The sequence below is a fragment of the Drosophila mauritiana genome, chromosome 2R (genome assembly GCF_004382145.1).
Source record: "Drosophila mauritiana strain mau12 chromosome 2R, ASM438214v1, whole genome shotgun sequence".
Classification (NCBI taxonomy): domain Eukaryota; kingdom Metazoa; phylum Arthropoda; class Insecta; order Diptera; family Drosophilidae; genus Drosophila; species Drosophila mauritiana.
The window spans coordinates 2,156,568-2,181,624 of NC_046668.1; the positions used below are offsets into that span (position 1 = coordinate 2,156,568).

General features: G+C 37.8%; 1 protein-coding gene across 4 annotated transcripts in view; it reads left to right on the forward strand.

Moving 5' to 3' along the window:
* The first annotated feature begins 3,461 nt into the window (after positions 1 to 3,461).
* LOC117138103 (metal transporter CNNM2) overlaps positions 3,462 to 25,057 on the forward strand; it is a 58,291-nt gene continuing 36,695 nt past the window's right edge. The window contains exons 1-5 of one of the 4 annotated variants that reach the window (XM_033299963.1): positions 3,462 to 4,140; positions 13,850 to 14,183; positions 22,296 to 22,484; positions 22,533 to 22,602; positions 23,045 to 23,082. In XM_033299963.1, the coding sequence (XP_033155854.1) occupies positions 3,818 to 4,140; positions 13,850 to 14,183; positions 22,296 to 22,484; positions 22,533 to 22,602; positions 23,045 to 23,067 (939 nt within the window). In that variant the 5' untranslated portion in view covers positions 3,462 to 3,817 and the 3' untranslated portion in view covers positions 23,068 to 23,082. Of the gene's footprint in view, positions 4,141 to 13,849; positions 14,184 to 16,686; positions 16,776 to 22,295; positions 22,485 to 22,532; positions 22,749 to 23,044; positions 23,083 to 25,057 lie in introns of those variants that run through there. The other 3 variants (XM_033299962.1, XM_033299960.1, XM_033299961.1) reach the window with 3 other exon arrangements.

Sequence of the window (25,057 nt, forward strand, 5' to 3'; positions counted from 1 at the left end):
TAACTTAATTGAACTATCGTTTTTATTCTTAGGACAGTTTACAGTACTGTGGGCATCGCTGCAAACGACGTAGATGGATTTTAGAGTGCAGTACGCTTTGATGTGGCCATATTCTTGGCAGTTGGTGCACTGCACAGGTTGCCTGCGCTTGTGTGGCTCTTCTACGGTTATTCTTCGGTGCAGTAAATACTATAGCTTATATATGGGATGTACTTCATTTTTGTTGTTTTTCTGACTCGATGGCTTCAGTTAGACTTTAAAGAGTGGCTGCGGCACTTTGTTCCTGTTAAGAATGTTGATCACCGTTTTGGCGTTGAAGTTCTTCTCCTTTAGTGCCGCGATAATTTCGGATGCTGTCAATGGATGACTATTCCTTTAATGACAACCTGCAATCCTTTGGCACTTTTCAGCTGGTAGGTATAGTAACTCTTCCCAGCTTCGTCCAGGTACTTGGTCACTGATCGGTGGCTAGACTCATCCTGCATGTCTGCACTTTCGTTTCTTGTATGTTGCCCTTATAACATGGAACTTGTTTTCTCCGATAATTGCAGCTAGTTTGTTAACCAGCGCATCTGATGTTTTCTCACGTATATATATTGGTGGCGGCTTTATCTTCTTCTGCCCCTGCTCCTGCACTTCGCAGTCATCCAATAGTGCAAACCTATTTGATCTTGAGTCATTGGAGGCGTTGGCGTGATTTATTTTCGGCTGATTACCAGCCTGCTTGTGTTGTGGGCTTAGCTCTTGCTTTATTTGGATGTAGCGATCCAGCCCTGTTTGACAAAGTTTTTTGATTTGTTTTGGCTCTTGTCCGCTTTCGCTTTCAAGAGTCGGTGTGAGTGCTCTTGCTTTCGTTGTTGTTAGTACAGCGTAATTGTACACCGCTGTCGGTTTTGAGCATAGAGTTGATGTTGGTGATGTTTCAGTTGTTGTTGTAGTTGTTGTTGCAGTTGTTGTTGCTAAAGGTGCAGTTGCAGTAGATATCGTGATTGCTGTACTGGTAGCTAAAGAGCTTGACACCGTTGGAATGGGGAGAGCTTGAGAGATACGCTCTCAGTGCGTTCGGGTTCATTTCGTGCAGTCATAAGCATTGGTGAGCAAGACCGCGATCGTTTGCATTCTGCAGGTGCTAGGTCATTGACCGGGTGGATGATTTGGCACTCGCGGGCGTCACACACGACGGTGAAGTATGCATTGTTCCGGTGCAAAGAGAGTCGGCGCTCGTCTTGCTATTTTTGCCGCTGAGCGCGCAATTCGCGTTGGCTCATTTTGGAACGATCGATTTGTTCGTTGTCTGTTTGTTTTTTAGTTTTACTTTTTTATTCCACACACAGAAAATTATATAGTATAGCAATTTAACATTGCCAATAGCGTATCTTTCGCTTTCGATATATTTATATATTTTATGTTATTAACTATTTACTTCACTAAATCAAGTGATTTTATACGGAGCTCGATGAAAACACGTCTGTTCACTCTGGAGGTTCTGTTTTTCACTTTACTCTACTGTGTTTTTACAAATGCCATCTTTTAAAACGAAATATTATCAATAAAAACGTTTGCCAAACCATTATTATTAGTTTTAATCGTTTGCGCACCCTTAAAAAACTTAACACAAATTTTTTTCGATTGCCCTCACTTAAAAAATAACAAGTTCCATTAGCCCACTGATTTAAAATAAAAATGTTCAATGAAAAACTTATGCTTAACCTTTGAAAGTAAACGTTAAAAACTAATTTTAAAGGATGGGTAAACGAAAAAAAAACTAATTTTAAAGGATGAACAAACGAAATAATTCATTTTTAAGAGTGGCAAACGAGATTATTTATTTTTAAGGTAAGGTTTTTTATGTTATTTTATATGTTATATTATATTGCATTATTTTTATAGCTATTATTTTATTTGTGGTGGCCGGACGATTCCTTACAATGCTTATGTATTTCTATTTGACTTTCATTACAAAATTTCCAAATACCAAATGGTGGGAAAAAATGGTTCTATAAGTGGTTGGAATTTTCCCAAAAACTCTACGAAAATGCTCGGAGTACCGTATTTTAATTCAGTTATCACTTTTCTCGTTGATAAGAATCAGTCGTGTAATCGAAAGATTGCACGAAAAAACCTAGTAAATGAAATAGAAACACGAGAGAATGCTATAGTCAAGTTCCCAGTCCATCAGATACCCGTTACTCAACTAGTGTGAATGCAAACCCGAAATTCCATCATTTTTCTGGGATATCGATAGATATTGGGAAATAAAATAAAAAAAATTGTAGAAAAGTTTGTCGTGACCGGATTGACAACTTTAGGACGTTAAAGTAGGATGGGCAAAAATCGACAGAAATTTAAACGACTAATAAAATTATGAACAAAATATACAATTTTTCAAAACTGTAAGCGTGGCACTTTTGTGCGGTTTGTGGGCGTGGCAACATGAGTCAACAAACTTTGAGTCCTTTGTCTCTGGAATTGGCATGCTAAATGTCAACCTTCTAGGTTTTATAGTTCCTGAGATCTCAACGTTCATATGGAGAGACGTATATGGCTAGATCGACTCGGCCATTGATCCTGATCAAGAATATATATACTCTATATAGTCGAAAACGCTTCCTTCTGCCTGCATACATATGTATAACCAACATATGACGCAGTGCATGTAGCCAATTGAAAGTTTACAGGTGGCTGTAGCTGATGGAACTTATGTTGTAGCTTCAGCTGAAGAAAAAACTAAAACAGTATTAGTTTTTTTCTTTTCCATTAACACAGGGTGTGTTGAAGTATACGAGATCTTGGTCTTATAGCTAAAGTAAAAAAAAAAAAAAACATTAGAGAACGCTAGAGTAGTAGTGTAAAGGAGAAATTTTACTTTACTCGATAGAAATATTATAACGTGGTCAAAATATTTTTTTTAGTATATTTATAGATATTGCCAAGACAAATACCAAAACAGTAAAATCAAAAGTAGCACAATTCTTAAGCAACAGAAGTTAGATTTTTCAAAACGTGTTAAAACAAATTTATCCAATGTCAATCTGTTTTGCGAGAAAATATATTTTTCAAGATATTAATAACGTTTTTCAATTCCTTGAAATCTCTTTTAAATGGACCTTCGGATTTTGCAAAATGATGTTGTACAAATGATGATGTCAATATAAATGTACTCTTAATTAGTATTTTGTAATATCTTTTGTGAGTGATGTTAACTTCCACCAGGCAAAATTTTTTTCCTTCTTAACGCTCACAGTTTTTTCTCCTTAATTTAAGTATGCAGTCCCTTTTTTCCTCTTCTTTTCTATTTATTTAAAAAAAACCTAACGTAATGATTTACCGTTTGTTTCCACTGTTCTATACAAATGTCCAAACATTAATTATTGAGAAGAAAACCGTGGGAATCATTTGAAAGTGACATCTGGAACAGGGCCGATAACTAAAATATATCTTAATAGTTCTGTATTCGTCGGTAGTCGACCTTATACCTTCATTGCAGGCTCGCTCTGCATGATAGCTCTTCATGAAAGTACAATCGATAGTAGAGTCGATGAATATGCAGAACTTTTAAGATACCAGCAACTAGTACACTTAAGAGAAACGGAAAAGGTTACAGATTATAAGCGAGTGGATAGAAGATATTTAAGGAACTTTCAAAATGCAATTAATTAATTGTTCGTGGAATCTGTCTTCTAACAATATTTATTAAAAACAACATATCTCTCATTCAAATAGACAATATTTCCAGTGAACATAAAAGTGGTAGTGACATATTCCAATAAAATACTCCCAAGAGAGAAGTATACAAAATCGTAAACAGTGCATACACATGTGTAAAATACAGACTAAATGGGCTGAACTCTTAAAACACACCGGTAAAATTAGTTTCCTTAAAAAGTGTTTAAGACTTATTGTTTTCTTAATCCTAGAAGATTACAGCCCAACACGGTTGAATAATATAAACATAATAGACAGAGTGTATATATTGCTCTATTCGCTTAAAATGAACACATATTTGATATCATTTATTACAATAATTATTTTCGCTAACGGTATAAATGGAACTTCTGTGGATACAAGTAATAAATTATTGCTGCAGAAAGCGAATGACTTTAACTTAATATCGCCTGCGTTATCACAAAACTTATCAAGGCAAGTTTTCGCATTAAAAAAATGTACTCATTCTATTATAAGCTCATATCATAATTTCTTTAAAATAATATTAAAATATATTTATTACATATACTGCTACATCACATATTTTAAGAAGCAGTCAATTGATTTCATATGTATACATTTATTATGTTCTAATAACTATCCAGTTATATCTGGTTGTAAACTGCTTATACCTAAACCTGAGAAGCATACATACAGTCGCCAATGTTTTTATAAATCGATTACATAAGTGGTTTAATATTTTTCGTTTGCTACACTGTCAGTTGTAAATAATTTTCAATAAAAATTTGGAAAAGGCTGCAAAGAAAAGCGAAGACCTACATACATATTTATGTATTCTTAACTAGCCAGATATATCTGGTTGTGAACCGCTTATTTCTAGACCAGTTAGGCATGCCTACAATTGCTTGAAATGCTAAATGGATTACATAAGTTGTATATTACTTATTAGTTTCTTTACTGTCAGTAATATATAATTTTCAATAGAAATTTGGAAGACGCTGCAAACAAACAAGCAAAGACGTACGTGCAACAGGTATAACAGAGAGGCCTGTAATCTGCAAAAGCCATTATAATACCCGTTACTCGTAGAGTAGAAGGGTATACTAGATTTGTTGAAAAGTGTATTACTGGCAGAAGGAAGCGTTTCCGACCATTGATCAGGATCAATAGCCGAGTCGATCTAGCCATGTCCTTGTGTCTCGATCTCAGGAACAATAAAAGCTAGAAGGTTGAGATTCAGCATGCAGCTTCGAGACACAATCACGCAGCGCAAGCTTGCCTCCAAATGTTGCCACGTACACAAACCGGATAAAACTGCCCCTTCCACAGTTATGCAAACTTTTTGCCACGGCCACGCCCAAAAACTGCCCATAACTACCTCGCCCACAACTATGCAAAATGTTTTGAAATGTTGTCATTGATTTGCCAAAATACTTTTTCCCAATCTAACCATGACAAACCGCAGAAAACTGCCACGCCCACATTATTGAACAATTTTTAATTTTTTTATAATTTTAATCCCCATTGATATTCAAATAAAAACATTAAATTTCGCGCTCGCGCTTGCACTAGCTGAGTTAGGAGTCTAATAGTTGAATTCTTATAATGCCTACATTAAATTTCTTTCAACACAAGCACAAGCTCAGAGAAGCTGGGTTTGAAAATATCGAATTTTTGAAATTTAAAAGCTGGAATGTTTGCCCACCAATTAGTTTTTTTTTGCCCACGTCCAGTTTTTGAGATATGAATTTTCGAAAAAGTTCGAAAATTTTGGTAGATCGTAACTTTCACTTTTTTCAATTTTTTTTTTAATCGCAATAACATTGTTTGTCAAAAATGTTTGAAAAAATGTATACTTTAGAAAATATAAGACATTCAAATTTACCTCGGTCTACTGAGAGAATAAAGCGTTTGACCATCTATTAAAACAAAATATTATCAATAAACAATGTTTGCCCAACCATTATTATTAGTTTTAATCGTTTGCCCACCCTTAAGAATACCTTTAAAAAATTTTTTTTGTTTGCCCACACTTTAAAAATAACAAATTCCATTCGCCCACCTCTTAAAACTAAAAAATTTCGTTTGCCCACCCTTAGATTAGATTAGAAAATTAGATTTAAACGTTTGCCCGTCCTTAAAAATTATTTTTTTTCGTTTGCCCACTCTTAAAAACGAATAATCTCGTTTGCCCACCCTTAAAAACGAATAATCTCGTTTGTCCATTCTTTAAAATAAGTTTTTTTCGGTTGCCCATCTTTTAAAATTAGTTTTTAACGTTTATTTTCAAAGGTTGGGCATAAGTTAAGTTTCTTATAGAACATTTTTATTTTAAATCAGATAATTTTTTTTAAACAAAAATTTACAAATCTCGTACTTTTAAATTAATGCTTTTAACGGAATGTTCATCTGTGCCATTTCTCGTTTTTCTGCGACAGTAACGTTATCATCGAATAGGGCCAATGTGATATTTTCGTCTGCCAGGTACTATAAAAAATTACATGTCTTTTTGAGCACTTCCATTAAAATCCTCTCGTCCACTTCTCTGTAGTTGTACATAGCCCGAATAAATTGAAAGTCTATTAGGAGCTTCAACGGCCAACGGGGATCCAAACCACAATTGTATATAAAATTTCACTATATAAACACACACACATAACGCAAATACTTTTCTTCGTGTTTAGTTAAACGGAAGACTTCTCGAAAAAGGTATAGCTTCAGTGTATAAATTGCCTTAGACATCCAGCGAGCATGATGCATAGGGCCAGGTGGTCGGAAATTATGGCATTCCGGAACTATTCCCAAAAAGAGAATTGTAATCTCGAATAGTTCGCGGTAGTCATTACGTGCATTATCTTCTCGCAGCCGCTGCAAAGTTCTGGTATTGAATGCGTATCAACAACCGCAGAAATCAAATGCATAGATGCATTATTGGAAATCTGCCATTTGACCAACGATGAAAGAATTCGGAATGTTACTGCCTCTTTTTTAGAGGATAATTCAAAATCTGAACTAGTCCACATCTTCTTTAACAGCAGATAAAACATCACTGTTGTTGTCACTTTCGAAGATCTAATGCAAGATTATAACAAGAAATTAACAACTAAAGAGCTCGAATATTAAAAATTATTACAAGTTGTCAAAGAGTATACAAAGAAGTACCCATTTAGCAGTAAGAAATCGCTTAACAATTAATTAAAAATAAATCATTATATATTTTAAATATATTTTTTAATATAAAACTAAAATAAAGTTGATTAGAGCAATTTTCGACCTAACACCTTAAATAATCACAAAAAAAAAAAAATAGAATTTTAAGCAAAAAAATACAGCATTTTAGCCAAAAAATGCCTATATCAAACTTTTGGTTAAGAAACTTTTGGTTATCCGATCTGGCTAAAATTTTACAAATTTAAGTTTTACACCAAAACGAACAATTTGTGACCATGAGACCTTAAATTTTAGATTTTTTTTCTCCATACAAATAAGACGAAACCTACTGCACAAATATCTTTGTTTGGTATCACCCAAGGGCGTCGCCAGGGTATGGCAGGGGGAGGTGGACAGCTACCCCCCTGGACCTAAAAGGAATGTTCAAGAAATTTCATAACTTGATGCCTGTCACGTAACTTACCGTTGTTTATTTGCACTATGTACTGTTCTTATTCTCTTAGTCAATCTACCTCCAATTCTATCGATCTGCTTTCCATACATAAGCTGTTTGATAGGTGCTATCACTAAGAGTTTCCAGTGTTGGAAGATGAATTCTACTATCTAGTTGTCTACTACTATGGTAGTTGAGATTAGAAAGCTTGTCTTGGTTATTTTTCGGAGAAACCGATAACAAAATATCCGGCTGCATTAAAGAGATTTAATTTACGAAAATAAGAAAAACATTATATAATAATAATTAACATATGTGAAAGAATATCAACACGTATTTCAAAAAAATGGGTCAAAAAACTTGCGCTGCGTCTTTGTCTTTAAAATCTGTATGCTGAATCTTAACCTTCTAGCTTTTATAGTTCCTGAGACCTCGACGTTCATACGGACAAACGGACAGATGGACATGGCTAGATCGACTTGGTTATTGATCCTGATCAAGAATATGTAAATTAGTTAATCACTCTAGTAACTATAATGATTAGGAAATAATACTTGACGTTTAACGACCAAATGAAAAGACGGAGTTATTATTTTTGTTATTATTTATTTAAGGAGCGAGTTCTGCCGCTTTCGAATGCCAAATTTAGACTGAAGCTACAAGTGAAACCGCTACACATATCGTAGCGGCCAAATATGCTGTGTTTGCCGGCTATGCAGCGACGTTTAGCATAATGCTTACTTAGCAGAATGCCGTTACTATCGCTTATTTTATTTGGCCATCCGTGGACGTTAGCTTTAGTTAACTACTCTCCCCCCTTAAGATGGAGGCCTCCCTGATTTCAGCAAAGGCCACATTCAACTGCCTTGCAGATCTTCTGGATACACGACGCCGACACAAATGAGCAGACAACATATTGACACCAAAACGGCTACTACTCGAAGACGACGATCAGCGTCAATTTCCTCCTTGAACATCCGAATTGTCTCCAGGTTACGTTTATTAAGACGATGAAGGTACGGGAGACTGAGCACATTCTGGTTAGAGGTAACGTTCGACAGGGGGAATTTTTCTACTCCCGGAACTCGGGTCTGAACGCTATTCGATTGCTGAACGAGGTCTCATTTATCGTAGCGTGCTGGGCGAAGGTTATGAGGTGCGTCCCGTGCACCCAGATCTCAGTGATGTTGTCTACTTGCACCTTGGCGGCTTTGTCGTTGGGGATGACAATCCTGTCATCCACGTAGGTTTTTTGATCTAGGCTCCTTGGTTGCATTTCGCAGTGCGCCACGCCGCCAGTGTGGATATTTTTGGCACATGAGCTACTCGATGACAATCCGTAAAAGGCGGTGCTGGTAGATGCGGTGCAATTCTTGACAGTGTGGACTTCGTTATCACACTCTGCGACAATGTTGTCGGTGATGCATGGCTCCTTGGTGGCTAATGGGGAAGATAGTAACTTTTTTGCAAGTAAACTAATTTTAGGAAACTTAATTAAGAAGTGCAATGAGTTACTGGACTGTGGGACTCTCACAGACGACGCAGACATAAGGTCCCCTATGGGGGTGTTGGTAGGCTCCTCAAGCCCAACTGATTTTAAGTCAGCATGGTCGAGAATGTTTGGGCTAAGTTTTGCAAGTGTCACAGCCAACATTAAATTTGGCAGCTCCATCATGAGAATTCAGTTTCTCGCTAACAGCGTCACATACAAATGGCTGGTGTCAATTTGTGACCCTTTTTGTCGTTTTGAGAATTTAAGTAGATTGTGGAGGTTAGTTGATTAATCTGGTTCTGAACTTTAGTGTTGATTTCTATCTGCCAGAAAGTCTAGGCTCCTGGCCACCCTGTGGTTTGTGCCCAATGCATCCAACAGATCACGGACGTGCACCCAATACACATTCATGTGTGACTGTGGGAATTTTTCCGTTAAGGCAATCCTTTCCTCCACCACGCGCGCATATTCCGACAGGTTTGCGGTGTGCCTCACGTAGGCAAACTCCTCCCATACCAAGATCTGTCCATCGACAATGGGGATGTAATTGGCGCGCGTGTAATCGGTTATGTGCGCCGAGACCAGGGACATAGATAGGAGAAGTATGAATCAGGTCCTGTGTGTGAAAATTTTATTGATATTTTTGTATCTTATGCGGATGAAACCCACCACCAAAAACATACTTAATTACTATGTGTGGCACTGAATATGGGTGAGCCACTTGAGGTTGTACTTATGGACCACCCTCCCCTTAATGAGGACTGTGATCCCCATGTCCGCTTCGACAACTCTTTCTTCGCACAAAGGCGTAAGTTTGTTGCCGAGTCTTCGGTTGGATTTGACCAACACCTTCTCCTGTGGCTCATCGGGGTGCGCTTAGACGATGTCAGTCGGTAGACAACCGAGTGAATCGACTTATTGTATTCGGCCAACATGATTAACTCTATCGTGTCGTCTATTTTCATGCACCTGGCGTGTTCCAGTAGTGTGCTATGGAAGCGCTCTACCTGCCCGTTGGAGATGCTGTGCAATGGTGGTGCATTCGCGATCCTAACACCATAGTTGTTGGACAGCATAGATGTAATTGTGTGCGAATTCAACGATGGTTCGTTGTCGTAGTAATCATCTTGACCCTTGGGAAGAAGTTCATGAGCTGAAGCAGCGCTGGTTTCAAGTAATCAATGGTTCTCGAGCTAATTGGCTGTACGACGGCAAATTTGGAAAACTTGTCGATGCCAATGAGGAAAAATTGTTTGTCAGTAGAGAAAATGTCTATACCAGCATTTCCCGGAATGGCTGCACGCAATCGAAAAATGGACTGCCAAATGGAATGTGGCCATTAACTCCTCAAAGTCAGCCTGTGTAACTTTTTCCCTGCGACCCGGAACCTGCACAGTTCTGACCTTCAATGGAAGCCCTATCACCAATGCTAGATCGCACTGCTACCTAGGAGTTCATCTAGATCGGAGACTGACCTGGGGGGCCCACATCACGTCGGTCAAATCTAAGTCACTGGCGAAGCTAAAAAAGCTCGACTGGCTCTTCCACTCCAGCAAACTTCAAATGAGCTCTAAGGCTCTTTTAATCAAAGCCATTCTCGCTCCAACGTGGAGTTTTGCCATCCAGGTGTGGGGAACTGCCGCCAAATCCCAGCTTAATAGGCTCCGTGTGGTCCAGTCGAGAGCTGCACGTCACGCATCTGGGCTCCCCTGGTACGTGACGAACATAGTCATCGAAAGAGATCTGAAAATTACCCTTCTTGGGGATCAGATTAATTTCCACAGCAGCCGTTATGCCGACAGGCTTATGGCCCACCCGAACCGACTAGCAACTATCCTAGCTGATCCCATCTCCCTCCGAAGACTGAAGAGGGTACACCCCAGCGATCTCCTTACCAGGAGGATAACATAACATATTACATTTTCTTTTGTACTTTATAATTAAGATACCACTTGGTCTCATTTATCTTTATCACACATTAGGTTAAGTTCAGAGGAATTACTGAACGATTCCTTTTGAAACCATAATAAATAGAATTAGAGAGAAAAAAAAAAAAAAAAAAAACAGCATTTCCCCTGTGTGTGATAGTATTGGCGTTTCGCCAATCTCCTGCTTCCTTGGGTGCCTGTCGTACTTGCCCCTTGCACAAGTTTTGCAATTCTGAACGATTTCCTTGGCTAGCTTAGCCATTTTGGGAAGTAGTATTCGGACAAGACATGCTTTATATTTTCTTGAGCCGCTCTGTGGGCCCTATTATGTTAATCCTGTAGAGCGTATGCAAATCGCAATGAAAGGCGTGTACGCCTCTTGTGACGATTACATCCGTTAGCTCGTCTAACAGAGACTCTGTGCAAACGAAATTAATTGAGTGTCGCCTTTTATTCCCGAACAAAATGAAAGTCTGTTTGGACTGGAGGCGTTTTTCCTCGAGCGCTATCTGGTTCTGGAATCAGTTCAACGGTTTTATCAGTTTATCAGTTGACTACCAGGTTCTCTTTACCGGGCTTGTAAAATAAACGAGCGTTAGACTCGTCAACGCGGGCTCTTCATCTCTTAATTTTTGCGTTGGGGTTTGATCCTGACACGGAAAAGGTTAGCGGTTGATTGTCAGTAAAGATGTTTATATCTTTGACCCCATACAAGCAATGCCGCAGCCTATGCCCATACTATGGCCAGCAACTCCCGCTCGTTAACGTTTCTAAAATCATCGCTAGAGCGGCCTGTCTTGAGATAGGACAGCTCCTATTCGGAACGTTGAAGCCACTGACGATAGATCAAATGGCGTCATGTAAAGCATAAAGTCTATCGACGACAAAATATTACGTAGTTTATGCTGGGCTTCGCGAAAAAGCACCTGGATGCTTATCGACCTATGCGTGCTGACCGTTCCATTTTCGCCCTTCAGTATTTCTGAGATGGGCCTTGCTATGGCAGCGAAATATCTAATCCATCTTAAATCTCTAATCAGAGATCATGTATCTGCTTATTAACGAAATCAGCTACCCCCATGGGATAGGGGTAAAGCTTGTCGTAGATAAGCTTCTCGCTCACTGTCCTGATTGTGGCAACCACTGAAGTGTCGTACGGGAGTGCCCCGTTGGGACTTAAAAGGCCATCTTTCTGGTTCTAAACATTTTTAAAAAAGTGCTCCGCAGCGAAGCGGTCGAGTCTGGGCAGTCTATGTCCGTGAAGTTTACGTCGGCGCATGTGTGGAAGGAAATTTTCTCAACTTCCGTGCCCAATTTAAGCTGGCCGGAGGCCGGCAAATCGATGCCCCAGCCTAGCAAGTCGAGGCCAATGATCCCATCGAAATTAAGCAAATCTGGTAGGAGGAAAAAACATGCTTTTTCGTTGAATAGCGCGACAAAGCACTTTTGGATGACATTAGTTGAGCCATGTATCGAATGCACCCTCAATGGTGTGCTAACCGGACGGACGCCACGTACGCCCAGCCCTTATGTGGCCTGATAACATTTTTTGACGCGCCGGTGTCGATAAGGAAACTCATGTCCTGCCCCGCTACTCTTCGTCTGATGACGGGTAGCAAGGATTAACCCTTAAAAAACCCAGCACTGCGCTGACCGGGCTGGCCTTGCTGTTTGTGCTGAGTGCTAAAGTGCGGGTTTTTTGACCCGCTTGATTGCGATCGGCCTGCTGATTTGGTCTAGCTCGCTGATTGGCATTAGCCCTCTGCTCTCTCTCTTCCATGCCTTTCGCGAAGCTGGCCGCGAAAGCATACCTGCCATGTTTCGATTCGACCCCTTGAGCGAGTGACAGAGCCAGAGGCAGATCCCTCGGTTTAGCTGCAATGAGAACTTCTGTGAGGCTGCGCTTTAAACCTGACATTTTTCGCAAAGTTCCTTTGCTAAGGCTGGCTCATATGACATGTTGACTTTATTAGTCAACAGCGGTTGTTTCTTGCCCACCTCATCATAATATTTCAGCAGAGGTGCGCCATTCTGAGCGTGGCCAACTCTTGTTCAATAACGTGAATCGGCCGCTTATGGCTGTAAGGGAAATCGAGACGACTTATGATTGCGTCGGCGTTGTGTCGAATGAAGCTAGTTCATCATCTGCGGTCCCTGTGACCTTGCTTTTTATGATTATAACAGCCTGGTAATGGCGCGCGGTGCCATAGTGCGGTCTGAAGAAGCGATAAGCCATGTGGGCTGCCCGTTGCCATCAAGCCAATTTCTCTTGTACCCCTGCGAATTCAGGTAAGGTCTTGACGGCATATAATGGCTCGTTACACCCAGCATCGCTTGTTACGCGTGTAATCGCTGTAATAGCAATTCGACTTTGTCAACCAAGGGCTGGTATGCTTTGGATTGTTCTGCTAAGGTAGCAGTAACAGCCGTACAAACGGCACCAGTTGCTCGGATGGTGATGGGGCAGACGAATTTGTATGCCTTGGGGCTGGGACACGGATGCGACTATCACAATCGGAGTGAAGGGTGAAGACATGGGTTTCTACGTAGCCAAAGTAATTTCAAGCGAGCCTCTTGAAGGGCGAGGCAACTATGTTGCAAAATTGAACGGATTGTGTTATATTGAAAGATGGTCCAGAACGAACGAAACAAAGGCAAACGGAAAAAAAGTTATGCCCACATGCATTTCATGCGTCGCTCGTAATGCGTAGTCAACAAATAACACTCTTATGTCAACATAGCTCTCAAGTCACTATACTTGTATAAACTTTTTATATTTTCTTTTTGGCGATTCTTGCAAAACTACGCGTTCAATTATCTTTAGTTATGTTTAGATTATTGCAAACTTAAAACACAGTTTAAGTAGAAAGTCCCACTTACAAATATGCTGTGTTTGCCGGCTATGCAGCGACGTTTAGCATAATGCTTACTTAGCAGAATTCCGTTACTGTCGCTTATTTTATTTCGCCGTCTGTGGACGTTAACTTTAGTTTACTTGTATACTTTATATAGTCGGAAATGCTTCCTTCTGCCTGTTACAAACTTTTCACCGAATATAGTATAGTCTTATACTATACGAGTAATAATTCTAATAATTTTAACAATACTAGTAAGCACATAATCATTAACAACTCAAAATATATATATTTATTATTTCAGTTCACGGACACGGCGAAGCAGTGAGAATTCTTTTCGTATAGTTGGAATTCGTTTGGAAGACGATACAGTAGAAACTAAAGACGGAATACCAATTGTGTTAGTAGACAAGGAACAACAATTTCGAGTGTTTGGTAGCGGATTAGAACAAAATACAGCTATAACGTTTACAAATGAAAAAAACGATTATGGCGGTCCATGTCTAAAGCCAGCTACTGATCTTTTTACACCGATAGAAGTATCCAGCGATGGATTTTCAGCACTTTACTCAGTAAAGTTTCCATCATTTATAAATGAATTTTTTATTTGTGCCAAAACAGCTGAGAAAACGACAAATGTAAGTTTTAAAGTTTTTTTTTCTATAAGGTGGTGTTGAACTCCTATTGCCTTAGAATTAATAAAAAAGAAAACTTGCTTAAACACACGGCTTTATTAAAAAATTAAAACAATAAGAAATACCGATAAAGAACCAGACAAGAAAACTATGATTTGATTTCATATTAATTCAAATATACTAATTATACCCGTTACTTGTGGAGTAAAAGGGTATACAAGATTCCTTTTAAAGTATGTATCAGTATACCATATAAATATATTTATATCTTTGATCAGGACCAAAAGCAGAGTCGATCTGGCCATATCCGTCTGTCCGTATGAACATCTCGATCTTAGTAACAATAAAAGCTATAAGGTTGAGATTAAACATACAGATTCTAGAGACGTAGACGCAGCGCAAGTTTGTTGACCCTTGCTTTGCAGCCACGCCCACCTTTTTGAAGAATGTTTACATTTTTCTTCGTCTTACTGTTTGTCTTGCAATTTTTTATTTGTCAACTAAACTGTGGCCACGCCCCTCCATGCAACTACAAAACGACGGTAACGCTAATACTTTTAAACAATTTTTAAATTTTTTCTCGTTTTATTCCCCAAATTTTATCGATATCCCAGAAAAATTATGAAATTTTTCGTTCGCATTCCCACTAGCTTTGTAATGGGTATCTTATGGTCGGGGAACTCGACTATAGCATTCTCTCTCGTTATTGCTCAAAAATAGCTAATAAATAAGCTTAGCCAAAAATCGATTTGAAAAAACGCCTTTTGCCACGCCCTCTCATTTTATTATTTTGTTTCTACCAATATACAAAAAATATTGAAATTTCTTGTTCACACTTACGGTTGTGTACAGGTTATATAGCATTTTCTCTTGTTTTGAGTAGTTTCTTTTGACCATTTTAAGCAATTTAAGACTTAACTGAATGGAATTCAGACTCAGTTTATATTTTCTTTATGTGAAGAATACTCTGCTATCCGAAATTTCTATAAATGGTCTATGTTTTAAAGCGCAGATCTCTGACTTCAAGGGCTAAGAAGCAATAGGCGAAGTAAATTAAGCTTTGAAGAATACCCAAAGGGAAAGAGGGAATATAGAGAGTAATCAGATATCTGAAACGTAGTAACGGACGATATAAATATTCTGGATTGTATCAGCATCCGAGTCAATATAGCAATTAAAACTATTGCTATACTAAACTGGGAGCTCAAGTACTATCTGCTTTCTATTGTTTTATCTGTCTTTTTCAATAAACCAATAAAATAATTTCCGGATACTCAAATACTGTATTAGGAACAGACAAAAGAAGAAATAGAGAAAGACATTTTTTTTTTTAAATCCACAAATTCTTGTTTTAGAGATGAGCATCGGACTAACACAAATTAGGCCATGATCTGTAAAAATTTCATAAAGGATCTACAATACAATATAAAAACATGAGAGAAGGCTATAGTCGAGCTCCCCGACTTTTGTGGGATATCGATAGATATTGGTGAATAAAAAAAAATTTTTTAATTGTTTAAAAGTGTGGGCGTTACCGGTTTAGCAACTTTAGGGCGCAAGAGTAGCCAAATTTTTTTTGACAAATCGATACAAATTTACAAGACTAATTACATTTTGAAAAGATATCGAAGAATTGTTCAAAAATGTGGTCGTGGCAAGTTTTAGGTATTTTAGGGTGTTCGAGTGGGCGTGGAAAAATTTGTTTTATTCAAATGGATAAGAAATTTACGAGACTAATAAAAATATAAAAAACTTTAACACATTTTTCAAAAGCATGGGCGTAGCAGTTTTGTGCGGTGTGTGGTCGTGGCGACAAACGCTGGGGTTCTAATAATTGTTTATCTTATGCGCTAAGACATTCTTCTATGTTCTTTTGTTGCTTAGTAAAAGAATATATAAAGTATATGTTGTAGATATATGTTATGTGGTTGAGCGTATGTCACTATAAGTCGAAAATGCTTCCTTCTGGCTCTTTTCATCAAATCTAGTATACCCTTTTACACTACGATTAACGGAAGAACTAGAATAAGAATAAAACAATAGAAGTTCCTCATTTTTATACTGTTATCCGACCTTATGAATCAATAGATCTGGCCATGTCCCTCTGTCCCTATGAACGTTTCGATCTCAAGAACTATAGAATATAAAAAGTTGAGATATTAAAAAAGTTTTAAATTGTGGGCGTGACCGGTTCAGTGGCTTTAGGGTTTGAGTGTCAAAAAAGTTTTGGGAAATCGATAAAAATTTACAAGACGGGCGTGTAAAGAGGAACAAGAATAACACGCGCCAAGAAAAATAAAAAAAAAGGTAAAAAGAGGGGACTCACTGCACAAATCAAAAGACAATATAAAGCAAAAAAGAAGAGAATTATAAGTCTATGTCATATATATAAGGTATGGTAAGCCTTCAAAAAGGTTCACACAATCCCACTAAAAACTCTTTTTTTGCAAGTCTTCCTTCCTTGTTGTCCTCGCTTCTCGTTTTTCCAGGCTTACCGCGTCGTTAGTTTCTCCTCGTCTTCGTTAGATTAGTTGCGATGGCCGGTGTCAGCGTTGCCAGTGTCCATTTCATTCAGACTATGACAGAAATGCATTAGTAAGTATATTTACATATACATACATATTTACTAATGACCACATTAATACCAGGATTTTAAAGCCAACATGCTTGAACGGTCGTCAACGGCCGTGTGACGTTTGAGCAATCAGTGCAGATAATTTCACTTCATACTGAATGTATGTAGTGGGTTTTGAAAGCCTCAAATATGTCCAATGATATGATTTAAGTTCTTGTTCACTTAAAATTTGATTCCCAAGTTCAGCTGAAATTTTCTTCTTAAAGGATGCAAAATGATTACTCTCTATATCTGTAGCTTGAGTTAGATACCAATCAGGCCAATCCATTTCTATTTAATGTTATTAAATACTAGAACATTGAAGGCTATTTTGTATTCTTTTGTACGTCATTCCCTTCGTTATAATCTTAGAATTTATTTTCCATTTTTCTGCGTTTAGTGCTAAAAGTGTATTTTTAACGGTTGTATATATCGTTTATTGTTTTATTTCTTCATTTTAAAGAAAGCGTCTTTACTGTAAATATTTTGTAATAGCAGCAGGATAGCAGCAGAGCGGCTGTGTTGTATATATTACTTTTGTATAGGTTTTTTGGATGTGCCAAGGAAGGCATGTTATGTATGCATATGCTTATGCCATTAATATATTACACAAGTGGGCATAAGTATATATAATATATTCAATATATTTGTTTGTAACTTGTTGTTTACTTAAAGGAAAATTGTTTAATAATTTTAGTAAAAATAGGTAGACTATCGTAGTTAAATTAAGTAATATTAACATATTGATAACTTCATTGTTGATTTAAGAAGAGACAAATGAGAAGAAAATGATTTTTTTACAAATTAGCAGTGGCATAAGTAAAGCTGTGTTCATAGCAGTGCTTGGGACCTGCGAGTTTAAGATAAAAAATTTCTATGATTTACAGTTTTAATGGTCAATTTTTTTTTATAATATCTTTAGGAATTTCATTTCAAACAATGTTTTACTTTTATTTCTTCAATAGTTTCGAAAATATAGATTAAAACAACATAATAGGCAGAAATTCTGGTGTTCACTAAAATAGCAGTGATATGAAATAAGAGTAACAAAATTCAACTTGACTCAAAACGATCTTAGTTTTTCTTTTTAATGTGTTAATTGGGGCCTAATACTTGGTTAAATAGGCTTTGTTACCCAGCACAGAATTACACCCACGCGGCATGAAGTCCACTAGGTCCTGGCAACGTTTGGTGGGTATTTTTGAACATGCATCCTGCACAACTTGCCAAATCTGAGCCTTAGATGTCGGGGAGTTCTTCGACACATAATGTCCCCCCAAAGGTTTTTAATCGGGCATAAATCGGAAGATGGTCCTGGCCACGGCATTACATCTATTCAATTTTGGGTGAATCAATTCTTAGCCAATTTGATTGTGTGTTTTGGATCATTATCCTGTTGGAATGTCCATTTTAAAGGCATATTCTAATCAGCATATTACAGTAAGACTTCACTAAGTATGCGTTTTGGTCTATAATACCATAAATCATATGTTATGGACTCATACCATTGTAAAAAAACAAGACCAAACCAGGATTTTAGGTCCACCATGATTGAAAGTCATCAGTGGGTATTTTGGGTGGTACTCCGTGTTTCGAGGTCATCAGATATACTGTAGTGAACCAGTTCCACCAAATATAACTATTTTTGACCCATCAATCCAAAGGATATTACGCCATTTGGAGACTGCCCAGATTAGGTAGGTTTTAGGGAAGCTTAACCTTGCCTTAATATGCCTAGGGCTAAGAAGGGGATCCTTTTGTGGACTCCTCGCACTTAAATTTTGATTCAGTATTCCCAAGTTCAGCTCAGACTTTATGTCCCCAAAGGATGTAAAAGGATAGACTTTGCTGTAACGAACTATGCGACGATCGTCTATACCTGTGGTTTTACGTATGGTACCACGGTTTTCGGGCTTCCATTCATATTTAATGGCATTGGATACCATTTTGGCAGAACATTCAAGAGTTTTTTGAATGTCCTTATATGTTTTTCCTTCCTTTCTAAGCTTAAAAATTAACATTCTTTTCGCCTGGGAGCAGTGGTGTTCTCTACCCACTAAAATAAATTTTTTTTAATTTTTTTAAATTATTGCCCTTTAAAAAACTTAACCAAACTCACTTTTTAGAAAATATTGATCATTTCGAGACTTTACGATGGACAAAACCAGAGACTGCTATTCTTATGAACAGCCTAAAAGTTGTGAATTTTGTCAAGAATGTAAATAAAAAAGGATAACATGAAACACATGTTACATCTACACATTCCATTTTACAAAAATAGGTGGAATAAAAAGTCGATTCCTAAAAGGGACATGGAAAAATAGCTTTGTATTATTTAGTTTCCCTCGCACTGTTATTTTTATGAACACAGCTGTATATATACAAATTATTTAAATGTCATAAATTTAAAAAGAAGTCAACTAAAAACTTATAACAAATTAATAAAAAATATACCCTCCCTTATCGTCTGGCGTCAGACTGTACCAAGCTGTGGATATAATCTATTGAAATATCTATCCTTCCATAAGGCTTGAATTTTTACCAAATTACCTTGGCGTTTTTCACGTACAGTCCTTTTATTCCCTGGTTATACCAGGGTTTCTGTACCAGGGCTTGCGCGATGGATGTTCACCTAAGCTATCCCTTAACTCCCGACCATTAGATGACCGGCTCCATCATCGGCGTTACTGATCTGGAGATGCCCAGATCACCATCCGTCGGTATCGCTTCTTCCTTACTCAACAGGTCTAGTTCCATGCCTAGCTCCTGAGAGGATATCGGGGTCTGATCCCCCATCTCGATGACGGTCGCACCCAGATCCTTGTTGAATCCGGAGAGCTTATTGGGCTTTTCCTTCTCCACAGAGACTAGTGGATTTTGAGGAGTCTCGACCCGTCTTGTGCCGGCTTTGATTGCATTGGCCTTCTTTAGACCACAAACTGAGATGTCACCAAACCTGAAGCTCAGCTTGTGGTCGCTATAAATAATCTTGGCACATGAGTTGTCATCAATTCCAAGGCTGGGGAGCGAGCCACCACCCTCATTCTTCCTTGATATGAGACGCCAGTTCTCAGTGTCCAAGTCATTCTGTTTCCTTATCAATTCCATGATCCACTTTGTTGTTTTGTCCCATGTCCTGGGGCAGAAGATGGTAATGTTGTGTGACGATGACTTTTCGCCCATCTTTACCTCCAGGGAGACACCGCTCCACTTACTGAGGCTGGGGACTGCTAATTGCAGCCACTCAGTCAATCCACTATCAGGTGACCCACCCTGAAGTGGATTCCTCCAAACTTAATTGGAGAATCCCAACCAGAGAGGACTATCTCCTCCAGTAGTGCGTCCTCGAGCTGTGAGAGGTCCTCACTACTGAGGACGACCTTGGGGTCTCGTACGACCGCAACTTTAATGGTCCCAGTTACGGCCGCATATGATGGCTTGCGTACCTCAGTTGCCTTTGCACCCCTTGAGGTACTTGCGCCATCAAAAGGAGCAGTCCGGGGGCTTGCTCTTCTCCACCTTCTGCCTCTTAGGCGTTACCGTCGGAGGCGTCAAGGTGCCGTTTACCCGCTTCGAAGCAGAGTTGGTCCTCTGCTCTAGCGGCTGCGGTGTCTTGGCCAGAGATAAAGCTTCCGTAGGTGACTTGCCATGCTGAAGGTAACGAAGATACCACTTCGTTCTGGCCCCGCTCAGCCCCTTACGGATAGGGTCATCCCGGGCCGCAGTCTGACCAAGTTGCGGTAATGGGTTTTTAGCCCGTTCCGCTTGCCCGGCTTGGACCACAGTCTAGTGACGCGGTGTGGCTGCCCGATTCTTACCTCCCGCAGCTGGGCGTACTTGTGCCGTTGGCACACTCCGATTAGGAGCATTTTTTGGTGTTATCACCGAAAAAGGCAGCTCCCCGTCAAGGAGACGGTCCTCAAACTGTTTTGCGACATTTCCCGCAGTCAAGGCCTGCGGTATTTTAAAATGATGTGGTCTATTGCTCATAGTACCCACGAGTTGCAGAGAAATAAAAGGTCCGCCCGGGCAGAGATCCGCAGTACCCGGGTAAGGCTAACTAGACCGGGCGGACGTTATTACACTGGCCCCCAGCCTGGCAGACTTTCGGCACGGGTCGAATGACACCTTAGTCCGGCCCGGAGGTGTGGAAATTTTTGAGATAAGCTGCTGCTCAAATTTATGATAAGCTGCTGCTGGCTGCATAACCAAACTGTTGACTTAGAAAATTCCACGTAAATTTCTCATAGAATCATTTCGATCCAATAAATTCGCCGGTCTTTGCCAGTTGGCAGCCCGCATGATCTCGATGACTTAATCGGATATAATTAATTATTGCCTAAGGAAGTACATTGAACATAACCGGACAAAGATGAAATGTTAATGTATGGAACAAAGAGCCTTAACTAGATTACATATAAACGTTGTTTAGGAATATTTAAACGGTTAAGAAATATTACGGGTAGGGAGACCAGTGGGTGACTCCACTTTAGACGTCGGATGGGAAGAGGACTGGCGAGACCACTCGCCAATGAGTTTGGGTGTGTTAGAGTTAGAGTTATGCGGAGATCCTTTAGGATCCCTTAGATTTTTATTGGTTTGTTGGTAACATGTAAGCTGATGTCCTGCCTGTAGTGAAAATGTTCGCTTCTATTTTTATTAAGTTTTTCGTTAGTGGTTTTTTGTTAATGCTCGATATTGCCTCGAATGTCTTCTAGATTTTGTTGTTTAAAGCTTGATAATCCGTGGTAGATTGCTGTTTAGGTTAGTTTAATTACCAAAGATATATCCACAGGTTTCTCACCGAATGGACAGAGTAGGTGTATGTATCTACACGTCCCGTATGTGGAAGGTGTGATACTCGCTTCCACGGTAGAGCTTTATATTTTCATGAAGTTTTGGCGTGACAGTGTTGGGATGTTTTTGGTCGTGCCCAAAATGCTTTTAGTATTCCGATAGATATAGATAAATAATTACACGAAAAAAACGGAAAACATAGTTCAAAAGTGTTGGCGTCGCAGCTTTGAGGTTAAAATTCCACTTTACTCTCATATTCTCAAAGTGGAAGAAAAAAGAAAAAAAGGTTGCGATGCCAGAAAGATCTTCCACTTCCCTAGCAGGACGTCGATGTGGCTTGGAAACAGAATTTATTATGTCAAATATAGTATATAAATAATAAAATAAATAAAATAAATTTAATAATATGATGTACTATGCCATTTACAAACAGATCCTTTATTTAGAAATAATCAACATATAAACAAGAAATACTCGCACTTCTAAATGAAATGATGGGAAAAACGTAACTGTTTCCGTGAGTGAACACGAACCCCACGTAATTGCTTACAGATTTATAATATTTGTATTATAATTAGTTTTTTTGAACATTGAAAGCATTAGTCGTTCTTGGGAGTTGTAGGGGGAGTGACCGAACTATTTTTGCACATCGGTTGGTATTGGCAAACAGAATAAAATCCGAATTAAAACTTTTTATTTTTTAGCACAGCAAAGCTGCAACGACGACGCCTCTGGAACATCAAGGAAACTCCGATTTTTTAAAAATAAAAACATTTGAACCGTTAATACCTGTGTGGCTGGCCATAATCATCATCGTAACATGCTTGGGCTTTTCGGCTCTGTTTTCAGGCCTTAACTTGGGTTTAATGTCAATGGACCGCACAGAATTAAAGGTAATATCAAAATATATAATTAAATCTTTTAATATTTGAAAACTTTAGATTTTGCGGAACACTGGTACGGAAAAAGAAAAAAAATATGCGTCAAAGATTGCACCTGTTCGAGATCAAGGTAATTATCTTTTGTGCAGTATCCTCTTGGGTAATGTGTTGGTAAACTCAACTTTTACCATTCTGCTGGATGGTTTAACTTCTGGACTCTTTGCTGTTATATTTTCCACATTGGCAATCGTACTTTTCGGTGAAATAACTCCACAGGTAAGTTTTTATAAACATGCTAACGGGAAAATAAGTCATTTTAAATATAACTCGAGAAAACGTTATAGTCGAGTTTTTCGACTATCAGATACCCTTCACTCAGAAAATGGGATCTCGAACTACAAAATTCGCAATATGTTTTTCAAATCGATAGAAATAGGCATAAAAATTAATAAAATAAAATTAAATGAAATAAATTTTTGAAAGTAGGGCGTTGCAGTTTTCAGTGGTTTGTGAGCGATAGAGTGTGCGTGTCAACATGGGTCAACAAATCTTACGCTGCTTTTTTGTTCTAGCTTTTATAGTTCCTGAGATCTGAAATCAGACGATCCAGGCGGAGAAACTAACATGGCCAGAATGACTAATAATGAATGAGTAATAAAATATATGATAAATATCATATTATATTATATCAATATATGTTAAGGTAATCGATAATACTACCTTTGAAAAACTTACTGCATGCTTTAGATTTTAGAATATAAAAAATGCTTCGAACTTTTAGTTTGTTTTATTTCTAGTACAAGTTTTTCTCACGGTGTCAGGGTGCACACACGCGTAGCGTATGCTACTTTGTCAGCGCTACGCTAACCTATCAAATATTTGCTCCGTTATAATGTAATTATGTTTATCTGGGTAAGAAATTACTTAAAAGTTTTGAACTGCAGTGACTACGCTTGGAACATGAGAAATAATTAAAATTTCATTCGTATTTGTTTTAAGCCAGACGATTTTATTTTTAAAAATTTATCTGAGTTTACGTTTTTTAAATAGTAATGTTTTAATAATTTTAGATTAAAGATTCCTAGCCTAGTTAACTGCATACCTAATTCAATATCTTCAATATATTCTGTAACCTACTGCAAATTAAATATCAATATCGACATTCGTTGGTTCCTATCTTTTTCGTTTTTAAGCTATTCCACTGTTGATTACATAAAACAACAATCATGTTTAAGTCGTGATTTTTCATGAACTTTCTGACATAGTGTTAACCTTTTCTTCCAGTTCGTTTTTATCGTCTTTGTCTGAAGTGCCAATTAAATAATACTTATACACTTTTCCTACTTCATTTACAAGATCTCTTTAACATCGCCTGATAATTTTCAAACCGTTAAGTTCTCGTTATAATTTGTTATAATTGTATTTGAGGTACACTGGGTAAATCTTCCGTTTCTTCTATTAGGTTTTTAAACGTTAACATATTTATATCTAAATAGTGATATTCATATTTTGGAATTTCCATTGTTCCTGTTTGGAATATAAGGTATCCGTTCATTGCACTGATTAGATTTATAATGATAATGATATGATATGATATTGATATTATGATAAGAGGAATCATACAGATATATATTTAATCTTATTAACTTTTGTTTTTTAAATTTTGATTTATAGTGTATGATCTTTCTACCGGGGTTCGTTTCTTCAAAGTGCTTATCGTCTAGCTGTTCAATTTCTACTGTTTTCCTATATGGATTGGTTACTTTGCTCTTTACAAGTGGAGTTTGCCTATATTTCGTTTCTAATTAAGCTTGTCGATTTTGTCTATTTTGTTTTGCTGTTGAAGTCTGGGTTTCCTGCATATGTCAAGACATCCGCTAGAGATCTTTTGGTTGTGTTGTTTTGTTTTGTGATTGTACCAAATCTTGTTGTTTCAAATCTTGTTCATCTGTTTTCTATAGGGTGTTTACTACTAATGTAGTCGTTTATTACAGTCTTATGGAATCTCTCTACATCAGACACACCGTTTTTATTTGTGGTGACAGATATGTTTACGCCTTCTAATCCTAACCAATTCTGCAAAGCTATGCAAATTAAAATTGTTACTACTTAATTAATTAAAAAAAATATTTTTTATTATTATTTAATATTTATTCGGTTATAGACTTTTTCACTTATACTATTACAAGACACTTTATTACTAGCTTATCTTTGGATTGAAGCTGTTCACGATATCGTCCCGATTCAGACTGATCTTCTAATTCTTAATTTCCGCTATATCACAGATTTGATTAATGATATTCTGGATAAGTTTTTGACTGTCTGGGAAATAGTAGTCTTCCTTAAACCAGCTAATGGTGTTTTCTATTCCTGGATGTAAAACATCTATATGGCTTTTTAGTGTTATACTTAAATTCGGCATTGGTTAGAATATCTATTAACTTTTCGGTACATCTTAATAATTTGGTAAAACTTTTAGGGCTTATGACTTCAATATAGACTCTCTGGAAAATCTTTTTGCACAAGTATTCCTTAATGATGTTCTTAGCGAGTTTAATTGCCATTTCTTTGTAGTCATTTTGATT